General features: G+C 38.0%; 1 protein-coding gene across 1 annotated transcript; it reads left to right on the forward strand.

Annotated features, from left to right (window-relative positions):
• Positions 1-39: 39 nt before the first annotated feature.
• On the forward strand, positions 40-13486 carry FNDC7 (fibronectin type III domain containing 7). The gene is made up of 14 exons (XM_068140940.1): positions 40-1047; positions 1470-1488; positions 2505-2762; positions 4158-4412; positions 5297-5557; positions 6049-6306; positions 7594-7848; positions 8511-8768; positions 9195-9449; positions 10317-10571; positions 11112-11372; positions 11959-11988; positions 12481-12548; positions 13035-13486. Exons 1-13 carry the CDS (start codon positions 985-987, stop codon positions 12519-12521), a joined length of 2469 nt encoding a protein of 822 aa, XP_067997041.1. The 5' UTR covers positions 40-984; the 3' UTR covers positions 12522-12548; positions 13035-13486.
• Positions 13487-14913: the final 1427 nt, after the last annotated feature.

The following is a 14913-nucleotide window of genomic DNA, read 5'->3' on the forward strand; positions in this document are numbered from 1 at the left end:
GGGGCGGGCTCCATTCGGAGCCGTGCCAACTGCTCTGAAGGCTTTCCAATCCCTCTAGAGCCGTGCTAGCTGCAGGACAAATTTTCTCAGTGATGATGGGCTCTAAAATTTCTGCTGAGGAAGAGCCCGGTGGCCAGGGCTCGTCCTCTGAGAAGGGAGTCTCCTGTTGCTCGTCTGAAGGTGAGCAAGAGACGCCGGGAGCCGCCGCCAGAGCTCCCCCGAGGCGGGTTCCTTGTGCGGTGTGGGAAGCAGCCGGAGACCGTCTGAGCGTGGGAGGCGGCCTCCGTAAAGCTTCTCGTGGTCTCGGATCCCCTCGAAAGCTAACTCCCTTCGCCAGCGCGGCTTTCAGATTCCCTGGTTTGGTCGTGTAAGCTACCGAGCAAAACACCATCGGTTCACAGAAAGATTCTATTTCTTGATGCTTCACATCGTCTGTCAGATGTTTTCATTTCAAGACATAAAAGCATATTGTCAAAAAGGAACCAGTATGTAGAACGAATACGAAGAAATTAGAGGGAAAACTCTCTCTGCCCAACGCAAAGGATGGGGAAGAGTGGTTCCCAGGCAGTACGGCCATGTTCGTTCAAAAGGGAGTACCATGAGGGCATCATTCCTGGCAAAAATACATAAGTAGACAAAAATTACATTGATAATAAACTGAACAGCAAATTTAGAATTTACATTGATGTTAATTATTTTATTAATCTTATAAAACCAATACAGAATCTGCATTCTGTAACAGAAGGGAAGAAACCCACCAGCTGTCTGCCAAAAAGTTTAATGTTGCCGGACTCTTTCAGCACGGTTTTGGTAACTGATAGCAGGCTGTAGTCCAGCAAGTAGGAGGGCCTAACCTAATGCAACCTCCTCATGTTCCGTTGAGCTAAACCTGTGGTGTAGGCACTGCTGCAAAATACTGTTCCTCACATCAGGGATCAGCGGGAGCTCATCTCCACATGAAGGCTGGAACCAAGTTCTGGAAAGATGTGTGGTGCAAAAAGTAAATCATTAATATTTATTGGACTGCTTTTCATCTGCCTAGAAAAGGTGAGTGCAAACTCATTTGCTTTAAAATTATTTTCAAGAATGATATTGGACTTTTTGTGAAAATGAACCAAAAATTAGGGCAGAGGCTGACACCCACTGCTACATTTGTATTTTGTTACTATTTCTACAGTATTTACAAGTGACTGAAAAATAATATATTAGGGCACTTCAAAGTCTTTGAACAACTGAAATCTGGATCAGTAGGCAGATTCAGAGAGGAAAAAGAAGTAGTACAACCTGTTTACCTGTACCAAGTCTCATCAGCTGCGTAAACTTTCCATGCTTAAAGAATCTGAGCAAATAGATCATATCAGTAAAATGTGGGGTTAAAATGTTGTATTATAAGTTGTTGTTACTATTTTTTTTAATTTGACAAAATATTTCCCTGTATGTTCCTAATTTTTTTACATCTTCCTTTTCAGATCTTTTCAGCTAACACAGGTAAATCTTCAAAATAGTGATTTTGGTTTTGCCTGCTTATTTTTGAATGGGTTTGAGGAGAACATGTGTGTGATTTCTAATAAAACATTCTGTAAGTTCTAGCAGCTTTCAAGTTTGATTCAGCTTAAAAAAATATATAAATATACGTATAAAAATTTAAAACCTCATCTTTAGGAGTCTAAATTTTATTGGACACTCACACAAAGATTCTGACAGATCACTTGTGCCTTGACACTAGTGTGGACCAGGGAGAACACTCAACTAGACAAACTTCATTATGTACATAACTGTGCTACAAACAGGATTCAAATTGTCCCATATTTGCACCCAATTAATTGCTGTACTTTAAACAGAAAAGGCCCAATCTTACTCACCTCAAAAAACAAACAAAAAACCTACAAAAAACCAAAACCATAAAAACAACCAAAACATACCAGAAGTATGATCTAAGAGCAAATATTTCCAGTGCTTTACAGTATTTTACACTTTCTTCAGTTTCCTATTTTTTGCCTCCAGCCCCAGTTGCCTTAAATGTGAATACTGACTAGTTTAAAATGTGAAGAATCCAAGATTGCAAGAAATGCTCTCAGAATTCATTAATTCTCTGCATATACTGCACTGTCAAGTCTTAAATGCTCAGACACTGCAGGCAATGTCATTGTAGTATCTGGACACTTGTAACGTTCTTTTTGTGATTTGTAAAACAACAATTTGATCTTGTTCCTATGTGGAATACTACTGACACCAGTTGTATATTCCCCTACCCAGCTTATACCCAGAATAACATGATATTGTGAGATCAAGCATCAGTTATTTCACTAATTAATGGATTGCAAAAGTGACCAAGGGAAACAGCACTCCAAATTCAGTGGAACGCCTATTGTATGAAAACCAGGTGATGTAGATGCTTGATAAGACACTGAACAATCTTCTTGTCAAGGCTTGACTAAATTCAGGAATGACTGAAATGTGGGGGGTTGATAACGATGGCGTGGTGTGGTGTGGTTTTTTTTTAGGTTTCTCTGTGTCTGTATACAATGTGACATCACAAAGCATTCATCTCAGATGGCCCAAGTTCTCAGGAGCCTCTTCTTACAGAGTCACAGCTACAGCTGTGAATGCTGTAGGCCATTCATTACTGGCTCATTTTAGTGATGTTACACTGAAAGGAAGTCTAACTTCATTAATTCCCAATACTGTTTATGCTATACAAGCAGAAGCCATTGACAAGAATGGAATTACTCTTGCAGAAACACAGATCATACAGTCAACAGGTGAGTAAGAGAAGCTTTGTGAAGTGTAATTTCTGTTGATCTGTGTAGAACTGTGATTTTACCCTTGGTGTTTCGTTGTACAGGTAGGGGATTAGCTGCCATTTCAGTTGAAGCCTTTTGCTACTGGATTCAATATTAGCATGCTTAGCTCCTTTGTCCCTCTCTTTTTGTTTTTCATGTATGTGTTTCCCTGCCCTGCCACACGGCTTGCTCATACAGCATCTTTCCAGACCATGTACCCTTTCATTACAAATGCAGATGTGAAACTAGATACATTTTTCAGTACCGATGCTGATAAACAGTATTTTTGTTTCATTTACACAAGGACTTGTAGCATGTAAGTCGTTGATGGATGTTGGAGGAGTATCTATGTAAAACAGAAGTTACGTTTGGTTTCATCACTGAAATGTGAGAGAAAAAAACTATTCTGTTGGAATTCTGGTTTTAAAATAATTTAACTGATAATTTTGAGAAATAGCCATTATTTTCCCAATAGAATTTTCTTCTTACAGAAGTAATTATTACAGTAAAAAATTTAAAAGTATCAGTGTCTAAAACTGTAAGTATAAAAAAACCCGCAAAACTCTATTGCTAGCTTAGTTACAAGAGAACAGGTATTAATGATTAATGTCCTGTAATTTTTTTCTGACAAAAATCATGTGCTATTTATTGTCTGCTTGGCCATTAGGCAAGCAATTCAACTTGCACAGAAATTTTTATGAATTGTTAGTAAAGAAAATACTTTAAAAGGGGAAAAAAAAATCATGGTGTAATAGCTCGGTCAGAGATGGCAAAAGACACACCTGCAAATGTTCCATAGGCATGGTTCTATAGAATATATGTTACTGTTTTTACAAATGGTGCAGCAGAGAGTGTCTGACTATAGCTGAGTAACAAAAGAGCATTTAATTATATTTTCAGAGTGGTGGGTTGGGTAAGATGACCTCCCATGTTTCCTTCCAAAACTAATACGATGATACAGAAATGCCTATGATTCAGCATCCTGTTTCAGACTGCTTTGTGTAAACATCCACCACTTCTTTGTATATATTGCTTTTGTACATCACTTTCTATAGACATCCATTATAGTTAATTGACTATAGAGCAGGACAAAAAATAGACCTCTTGGTGCAACCTAGGCAAATTACTGGTAATTTTCAATAGTGATTTGAAGAATACTAGAATGTTTTTACTGAAACATTAAAAGCTGGTCTAGAATATCCCAAAACTGTGTATTTTGTTAATGTTTATTTAAACTTTGTTTAACTTAAATTGTAAAAATTCATAGGAAGCGTAAGCCATTTGTCCTACGCTTTGTCAAATGTTCAGAGCACTTGGAGCTACATAAAGCTGAGTTCTCTGCCTTAAGCATGTCTGTTGTTATTTCCATTTTAGCTCCAGACATACCTGTTATTGACCAAGCTTATTCAAAACTTAGCAACAGCATCACAGTGGAATGGAGAGCGGTGCCTGGGGCTACTAGTTACCTGCTGACTGCAGAAGGAGGAGATTCCCTTATTGAAGCTGTGGTTACAGATTCTCCAGGCACAGTGACAGGTCTGAAACCTGCCACCTTGTACAGAATCACTATCAGATCTATAAATTCGGGAGGAAAAAGCCAGCCTTCACCTTTCAGAAAAGCAAAAACAGGTAGAGTTTCATTCTTACTCTTATTTCAAATTGTGTACTGTATTATAGTGCATTTATGCAAGCATCCTTTTCACTTTTTAAAATATTTTTTAACATTTGAACAGAAACCAAGCAGTATACCCAGGCACATACCAGTACTGAATTGTTATAATTTTGTATTTTAAGTTGTATTGATAAAAAAAACTTCAATTTTTTGAGGATTAAAATTCAACCATCTGACTTAGTGACCAGTCTGCATGAACAGTTTATTTTATGACATTACTGTAAGTTAAATACTTGATTGTCAATTTTAGGATATTTTAAATGATTATATGTATTTTAACAAAATTGAATTATTTTTAAACAAAAGCCATAACTTGAGGGAATAGATGAAGAAAGAACTAAGAGAGTAATATAATAAGACAATGTAGAACTTAAAAGGACTGGAAATGCAGTATCTTCCTAGTGGTTCTCATTCTTCTACACACTCAATCTTTCAAACTTTGCATATGAATTACCTTCATTTTACAATATCTGTAGTACAGAATCACAGAAACATGCAGGTTGGAAAAGACCCTCAGGATCTCCAAGTCCAACCAATAACCCTACTCTACAAGTTTCACCCCTAAACCATATCCCCAAGCACCACATCCAAAGCACCTTTAAACATATCCAGGGTTGGTGACTCAACCACTTCCCTGGGCAGCCCATTCCAATGCTTGACCATAATGGATGCCCCAAATCAGTGTCCCTATATATTCTGTCAGTCTTGCATTGATTTATTTCTCTGGTTTTGTTTTTGCTGAGTTTCATAATTTTTTTTTCTGTGTATTTATTTCAAATGTTGCCCTTTCAAATGATATTACTGAAAAACTAAAAACTTAATTGATGTTCTTACTTTACAGTCCTGGCTGCTCCAATTCTGTCTGTTAGTTCTCCTACCTGTGACTCCATTGCAGTGAGCTGGAAAGCTGTGTATATGGCAGCTGGATTCTCTGTGTCCCTCATAAGATCAGATGGTTTGGGCAGAATGCTGAAGGAGAATACCACCAATACCTCTTTGATATTTACAAATCTAGATCCAGGAACTCTCTATAGTATCAAGGCATATGCCTGGAATGCTAATGGGATACCTGGTGATGATTTCACATATAACCAAAGAACAAGTAAGACATTTCCTTTTCTGAAAACAACTAAGCATTTAAAAAAGAGACAGCAGGAAGTATTCATGTGTATGTGTGATTATTTTATGTTTTTCAAAGATACATTCGGTAGATTTTCACATCATACAAATTTTACCCCACCTCAGAGTTCTTTAAAGCTGAGTTGACATGTCTGTGTTAAATGAATATTCTTGAAGCAAGGATACCATTAACTACTACTGAACCTCTACCTAGGATAGGCCTGAGTAAATCAGCCTAGTCTGATCTGCAGATTTTTCTAATTGTAAGAAGCAAATAAGGCAAGGAGCCTTCACCAGAAAGCTTTGTGATGGTGTACGGGTAGAACTATTTGTTTTGTAAATTGTCACTTTACTATGAATGAGGGTAAGGTCTACATCGCAAATACTGTATTTAGCTTGCTAGTTATGAAAAAGATGATGTCTGTAGGCCATATGCTCAGTTGTATTTATGTGTTCCAAACTGATATACCGTAGGTCCTGGTACACCAGCAGATGTTCAAGTAGCTTTTAATAGTGGTGCTTTAAGAGCTATTGTTTCTTGGATGCCATCAGAAGGGGCTCTAAATTACAGTGTGACAGCCTCCAGTGGACTCTTGAAACTGACATGTAACACATCTTCTGCCTCCTGCATGGTGCCATCACTCCAGTGTGGCTCTGAATATTATGTTTCTGTCACAGCGTACAATGATGCTGGATCCAGTAAGCCTACTGATGCAGTAAGCTTAAAAACTGGTATGTATCACTGGTTGTTATATAGCCAATGGCATTTTAACATACACTGCTTTAACTTTGATGTGTGTTACTTTATAATTCACAAGTGGTTCTCAGTTATTTCTGCTGCTGAACTTCATGCATGAACTGTGCCATATACTTTTCTATTTCTGGTGTAATAGCCTGAAATTTCTTCATACTCTGCAATTGTCTATATATTGTTGTCTGAAGCAGTGTGACTGCAATTTCCTCTTACAGAGGAAAATTCTTACAGAAGTAGCTGGTCTAAAGTCAATTTTCTGAGTGTAAAACAAACATAAGGAATAACAGATCTGTCCAAATGTGTCAGATTGGGAGAAATATATGAGGAAATAGCATTAAGGACTGGCCCTAGGCTGAGAACTCTTCTACGCTAAACCTGGTTGTTAGAAAGGAGGTCATGGACCATTCTCATGTAGTAGCTTTGTCTGGACAAAAGGTTACTCATTTCAGCTACTGAGCACCACAGCCATGTCAGAGATTGTTGCTTCCTGACCTGTTAGATACTTTGCCAATGTAAGCAAGACCTAAACTATTTATGTTATTATGTGCTACCTTAAAGACTCAACATTATTTACTTAATTACTTGATGTAGCCTGCCTCATTTTGACTTCTTATTGGTACAAGTTAGAGGTCATCCATGAGATCATCTTGGAGGTGGATCTAACGGGCCTTAATCAAGAGACAGCATTTAAGCTGTGAGCTGTAATAGCAGCAAGCTGAACTGTTTTAGCTAGAAAGTAAATGTTACTTAAGCAAAAGCCATGGATTCTTAGTTTAATGTGGTATTTTGGGAAGCCTTCAGAAAGGAAACCTGAGCAAAGGACAGCTCCTTTCAGACACAGCCAGTGAGTTTCAGACCAGTATAGAATGGGTTTTCACATATAAGCTTTTGGATGCCAGCTGCTATTCAAGCTGCTATTTCTATTGTTATCCAGAACTGCTAGCTGTGAACACAGATTCTGTCAGTTCCTTTCGAAATACTGTCTGGTGCCACTGTCTCAGATCACAGGGGCTCCTTAAGCAAATATCTTTTCTGTAAAACAGGAAGTTAGCATCTATTTAATTCTGTAAAAATGACACTTTTCATCCTCTGTAAGGGTGGAGAAGTGGCTGTTTTCTTGAACTAGACAGAACAACTGTTCAAGTAGAATAATTCTCTTGTGTTCCAGGTTTTCCTTTATTCTCCAGAAGTATAACTTCAATAAAAATACTCTGTTTACAATTCCCTTTTCTTTCTTTCTTTCTTTTTTTTAATTATTTTTCCAGTTCCCTGTGCACCAGTAAATATATCAATTGAAGAGGATGAACCTGGACATTTGTTAGTATCATGGTCTAACGTCAATTTTGGTCATTACTATGTGGTTTTTGTGAAGAGCGATGATGGCCTGGAAGTGCACTGCAACACATCACATCCTCAATGCCATTTCCAGTCAGACTGTGGCTTCACTTACTTCATTAGTGTCTTTGCATATAACAAAGCAGGGCAGAGTCCTTTGGGTGATGTATTCAATTATACCACTGGTAGGTAGCAATGTATTCTTAAAAATTCATCTTGCATCCTTTACTTGTGTTTACATCAGAGTCAACTGACTTTTATTGGAAGATACTGACTTCAAAACCTATTTTTATTCAGTTTTTGAGCAAAACATACAAAATCAGGCATTGAAAAAGGACCACTTCATATTGCATTTGAATTTAACTGGCATAGTCTAGTGCAACAACGTGCTTACAAACACTTCACGATCATCAGGCAGGGACCTATGAGTAACACACAGTCCTGGCATTTGAATTCCAGTCCTGTCTTTTTTCTCTTGCCTTAGGAAGGGTGTACCAAAGTCTTAAACCTGTTCATAGAGAGTGTTCATATTTGGAAAATGAAAAAATGATGAGTTCAAATGGGAAAGTATGAAGGACACAGAGTTATTGAACCTCTTGATGCTTTCAGATTTTAAATCAAAGATATATGTAATTCCTGTTTTACTGATACACTACAGTGCCCTCTTGATTTGGCAGGAGGAACTGAATTGATTCAATAATAAGTCTACAAGCAATGAGACTGTTTCCACAGTCACCCGTGAAGAATTAAGACATTAAGCAGTTGGATAAACAAAACAAGGCTTTCTGGTTTTGTGCCAGTTTTCAGCTGACATTCAGGTTTCCTCCTCTGCCTTGTCTGACCCTAGCTCCTTGCTGCCCGAGCGACCTGAGGGCCGCCTTTGTGTCGAGCGACACAGTGCAGGTCACCTGGGCTCCTGTCCGCGGTGCTGAAGCGTATGAAACGAGAGCCGTGGGCTGGGGCGGTACTGTGCTCTGCAACGACACCGCCACGGCCTGCACCTTGTCGGCTCTGCAGTGCGACACCCGCTACGAGATCACCGTTAATTCCTTCAGTGAGGCCAGGGGCAGCAACACGTCCTGTGCATCCAAGTATGTGGCAACAGGTACTACCATCATTCTTGTTTAACAGAAGAAACCATTAGTTGGACCCTGCAGTGATTCATAGATAAAACATGTTGCTGGAGTGACACTGTAACTGATAAAAATAATTTAAAAACAATAAATACAGGAAGTCTTTACAAAATGCACTGTAAGCAGAGACCTACAAGCAAATTTGGATTGAAAGCTTTTGGTAGCTTCAAGTTTTTGAAGAACAGATGTACAATTAATCTCTGTGTGTGTGTGTGGAAAAATCCTTCTGTTGTTAGTTCTGTCATAAGCTATAAATTCTCACAAGGAATAAACATTTAAGAATCAATATCTTTTCAAAAGTAGTTTGTCAGTTATAACTGGAATTTAATGTTCATGTGTAACTTAATATGGTGTGCATAAACAATCTGTTTAAATACTGTTAATATGAAATATTTCAGCTCCCTGCAGTCCTGAAATAAAAAATATCTCAAAGGAAGCTCATTCTGTAATCAGTGTGCACTGGCAATCAAACAACGAAGCAGCTACCTATATTGTCACTGCCAGAGGAGGGGCTGGACTTTGGCATTGCACAAGCTTTGGAAATTCCTGTACCCTAATTAATCTTCCCTGTGGATCTGCTTTCTCTGTTAGCGCTATAGCAAGATCACCAGCAGGAGAGAGCTTACCAAGCTACAGCGTCCCTTTGGAGACTGGTATGTGGGAATTGTACATGGTGAAACATACTTAGCAGCATAGTATTAAAATATTTCTATGCCTCTTTATATGTTCTTGGCTTTACCTTTTTATTTACAATGTGAATGCATTATACTATCTATTGCTGAATGTCCTCTGCTTAAACATGTATGTATCTTCCACTGTGTGAAAAGGAACTATCACTTGGCACTTGCCTCATACTGAGAAGCCTTAGTGCAACTAATTATCATCTGTCACAGCTGACTAAAATGTAGTAACAAAATCCACTAATGTACTGCATAACTTCCTTGTCAGCATTTTGACTTTTAATATTACTGGGAGAGGCAATGAGGTGAGGCCCATGTCAACAATGTCACATTAAAGCACAGCTTACTCACCATTCTTGCTATTAATTTGCTAGCAGAATTTTATCCTCTACCACTTACCCAGACAATCCCTAGGCACAGTTCAGTGATTACACCAGAATCTATTTTTAACAGACAGTTTGGCTGCAGTCATTTTAGGTTGTAGAGGCTTTAAATAGAGACAGAGTGGGTCTGAGCTATATGACTGGAGGAGTAGAGAAGCACTCTGCTTCATTAAACTACAGATGTACCCTGATATTCTGATGACAAGTTTTAGTAATTTTTAGTATCTTAGTGAACAGTCACCTTGTAACAATTCCGGGGGTATAACCCACTGTTACAGACAAACTGATCTTATGTTGGCATTGTTTATTAGAAGCTTGCCAGAATAATCAGGTATTTTTCTCTGAGAACTATGCATGTCTTAATTTCTTGGCTCTTGATTTTGTACTATTGTGGTTACACCTTCCATTTTCCAAGTACAAAATGGAATTTACTTCTCTGTTTTCTATTCTTTTTAAGCTCCTTGTTGCCCTGATGATCTGATACTAACCCAAGTGACGCAGTCTGTAACAAATATCAGCTGGACTGTTGGGATGGGTGCAAAAACGTATGTAACAACACTGGAGTCTCCAAAAGGGCAGGCAAAGTGTCACACTCTCCAAAACCACTGTCTCCTGGGATGCATTACATGCAGTACCAACTATACAGTATCTCTGAAAGCTATTAGTGAAACAGGTGTGGCATCCAGTTGCACATATCAAGGATATTCTTCCAGTACGTAACTTGTAAATGTATTTGGGAAGAAAGACTCAATATACAACTTTATATAGTGTCCCTTCTCACAAGTAGTGGAGCTGAAATTCCCCCTTTTACATAAATGCACTTTGGCTCATTTTCTTATATAATTTAAATACTATTCCTACAACAGTCATCCGGTGGCCCTATAAAGAAGTTCTGGTAATACTGATCCAGAACCAGTTTTTTTAATGTAAATTGTGCTATGGCATAGTAAAATTTGAGAGATCACAGAAGGGTTCAGAGCACTCCAAGACAGCCCTGATGCCTCGATAGTCAGGAGTAACAGTATTTCAACATGTAAAGCAATGGCTGAATTCCAGCTCCATAATAAGAGTCTAAAAGTACATTTTCTCCTCTAGTTCAGTTGAAGAATTATTTTAGCTTTCTGTGAAGAAGTAATTTGTCATTGAAATGCTACTATTTAATATGTTAGTAATCATATCATCTGGTCTTAAATGTACTCTAGGAATTTATAATGTAGGTTCACAAAACTTGCTTATTCACATTTCTTATTAGGTGCTTGCTGCCCTTCTGGGGTGAAGCTATATAGACTCAGCAATAATGGCATCAGAGTATACTGGCAAGTTTCTGATGTAACAACAAACTACAACACTGATTTACGTGGCTCAAAAGGCAACTTTACCTGTACCCCTACCTCAGGTCAAAGTCACTGTGATATCACCAAGATACCTTGTGGGGACATCTACACAGTGGTAGTAGCTCCAGTTACTGATAAGGGAACGAAGCTTACATTTTGTCCTAAAAAAATATATTCAGGTAAAACTTAAAATTTCTTTGAATGATGTATTTTTGCCTATGCATGCTAGGTGGTTAAAATGTAATCCAAAGTTATGTAAGTAAAGGTGGCGTGGAGTAGAACTTTTCTAGTGTTGACTCCAGAGTAAGCTTCGCAAGTGCTGTCTTGCAACATCTGTGACATGAATTTCACAGGAGTATTTTGGGACTGGGCATACTAAGCTATACTTATCCTCTTAACTCCATCACCCATAACATGGTAAATAGAGAAACGCTGTTGGGAGATTATTAGTGGTTAGAATACCAAAGCAAACAAATGAGCACTTTTAATTGGTTTTCTTTCTTATTTTTCTGTAGAATTATTGGGCTTGAGTAAAGAAACACAACAAGAACTCCTATGAACCACTCCTAAGCATGTTTTAAGTAAAAATGTATTTAAAGGGGTAGCAACTCCTTTCCCAGGACATAATGTAATCCATTACAAAACTACTGCCATCTGATGGGATTGCAGTTGTATAGCATGGACTACATTCTACAGGCTACTGTAGGCTTCTGGCTTGCAATTTGACACCTAACCTTTACACACCACTGTTTCATGTCATTTCAGTAACCTGTTCTGGAAGCTCTGTTGGAATGGGTAAGGCTCACAGTACCTCAATTCCAAACCCATTATGTTTGTAAGGTGTGTTAGCATCATCTAACTCCAAATAATATGCACGTAACAGAATTTATACTTGGCGTTTGTGTCCATGTTATGCAGGATTGTCTCAAACACCTACCCCCATCCTACAATGTATCACTAAAAATAAATAAAATCTTACCTATATTGTGGCCCTAGACCATCATGCATTCTACCTGATAGCACATAATAAAAGGCAGGCTTATCTTTTACAGCCTCACTGTATGCCATTAGAAATTGATTTTCATGATTTTTTAAAAGGTAAAAACTATGGTTTACCTCAACTTACTCTACTTCACATCTTGAGTTTCAACAGGGTAGTCCTGTGCTTTATTTGCTTGTGTAAACTGCTAGAAACCACCCTTCAAAAGCAGCTACTAAAACAAAGATTTCTCAAGACTGTTGCTTTTCCATAAATGAAGTTTTCCTAATTTCTCATTTCTGTTACAGTGATTTATAGAGGAAAGAGCAATGCAGAACAGCATATCTAGATGAAAATTCTGGTTCAGATAAAGGAGGTAAGTTCTAAGAGTTGTAATTCAGGTTAGGGTGTATTAATCAAACTTCTGCTGCTGCTTACTTTTTTGCAATTGGAGGGATAAGCTTCACCAGACCTGTATATCCTTAGTGTTAACCTGTTTGTTAAAATCCATCATCTTGAGCTCAGGAACCTTGTATCTACTCCTATCAGTTTTGTCCTCTTATCTACATAAAACCTTATTTCACTTCATTAAGCCTTTTCTCATACTATCCTGTAATTCCCCAGAAAACCCCTCAGAATCCAAATAGAAGAGAGCTTTTCAGCACTCTTTCTGCTAGCTAAAAGTGGTCATTTTCCAACAGAAATCCTGGCATTTTGGACTACTTGCCTCAAAAGGATGGCAAGAAGCCACTGCTGACTTTTCCTCGTCCCCATTCCAAAGTTGATTATTTCCTCTTTGCTGCTATTCTACAGCTATCCTGGATGTTAAGGTGGTTGGTAACACCATTCTTCCTCTTCTCAGTTTTTCTTTCCCTGAAGTTGGAAAGATGACTCTATGCTGAACTGCAATAGTCACAGCTGCTTTGAGGACTGGGAAAGGGGAGGATGAACAGCTACCCACGTCTGAGGTCAAATTCAACAAGCAAATCTGAGCCTCAACCAACGAATTTTTACAATGCAGATGAACACAGAGAGACTCAGCCACCTCTGTGCAGAGAGGTGGTGGAGTCTCTGTAGAGTCAAAGTCCTCCTGGATGCTATTCTATGCAGTCTGCTCTAGGTGAACCCACTCTGGCAGAAGAGTTGGTCTAGACGATCTCCAGAGAACAAAGTTATACTATCTCAGTCACTGCTTCTGATCACTTGAACAAGACATCATGGCAATCTCGCTCTTCAATAAATTGATTGTAGATGGCCCAAGACATGATCTGTATTTATTCACTGTCAAATTTTCTCTACAAAACATTATTTTCAAATGCCCTGTATTGCTTAATAAAATAGTTGATAGTTCTATTTTTTATTTAATTTGAAAAGAAAAACTAAGAATGAAAAAAGTATTGTTCACAACTTTCTTCCTCAGGAGTTTTATTTAAGGATTTTTTTTCTTTGCAGTCTGTATTTTCAGAGGTCTAAAGCAATCAGTTTCTTCTGGAATCAAATTCAAGTCACAGCTCTCTTCTTTTTATATAAACAATTCTGATATTTCCATATTCTAACAGCAACTCTAGTGTACTTCAAACAATTATAAACTGTTGGTGTATTTTCCCTCTCCCTTCTTCCTGGCATATAAGCATTGTCATCTCAAAATTACATACTACTATGCTGACAATGACATAATACTTCTTTCCTTAGCTCCTCTTATTTTCATGCTTGAAAACAAGAAGTGCAGTTTTAACAGAACAGCTTAGTTGTGTATCTGCTAAAAGAAGAAGAAAAAAAAAAAAAAGCTGAAAAGTCAGAGTACAAGAAAAACCTACACTGACTCTGCTCAGAAAATAATTAGGAGATGTAGACAATTTACAAAAACGGAGGAAAAACAACACAAGCAAACTGAACCAGATCCAGGCCTCCTCCTGCAGCTGTGTGTATGTTGCAGGCATCCTTACTCAGGCCTTGGACATTGACAGTATGTGAAGTACTCACTGAAATGATTACAAAACCTCAGTTTGGATTAGTTTCAGGTTCTGTCTGGATTGAGGCAAATAATTTTTTTTATGGGTCACACTGGCATACTTGAAGATCACAGGAAAGGACAATTAGATGTAGTTTTCATAGACAGACTAATTACTAATATGAAGCTCTGTTTTTTATGGTGGGGGGAGGGGGAAGGCAAGCAACCAAAAAAAAAATCCAAATAAGGCCCAAAATAACACCACCACCACAAACAACAAAACACACCAAAACAACCAAACAAAAAACAACCAAACCAAACCAGAAAAACCCAAGCAACCAAACTCCATGAAGCTCTTAAAAGAAGAAAGACTTGAGAATCAAAATTCCTGGTGAAAACCCAGAGGTAAGCAGCATCTTTGTATGCTAAGTAAAACAACTGCCTTTTTCTAAAGAGAACAGTGTCTGTGAAATCACAAATTGGGATTAATAACACCTAAGGTGTTTCATGCCAGATGCCTTCATTAATCCTTTCAAAAAAAAAACCAAAACAAACACAGCTGTATTAGTTGCAATTACACAGCTAAACACTTGCAAAAAAAGGTTTTCCATACTCTTCCAAATACAAATTATTTCTGTAAGACACATTAGTAACAGACTTTTCAGTCCAGTAAAGAAACACAAAAATCCATCATTCAGTTGCTTCACATCTGACCTAATATTGCCAAGATCAACTGTTGCTGGGGGTGGGGAACCAACCAACCTACACTGCAAAACCTCCAAAACTTCAA

This window comes from Melanerpes formicivorus, unplaced genomic scaffold, assembly GCF_026170545.1.
Source record: "Melanerpes formicivorus ecotype bairdi unplaced genomic scaffold, bMelFor1.0.p_v2 SCAF_7, whole genome shotgun sequence".
NCBI lineage: Eukaryota > Metazoa > Chordata > Aves > Piciformes > Picidae > Melanerpes > Melanerpes formicivorus.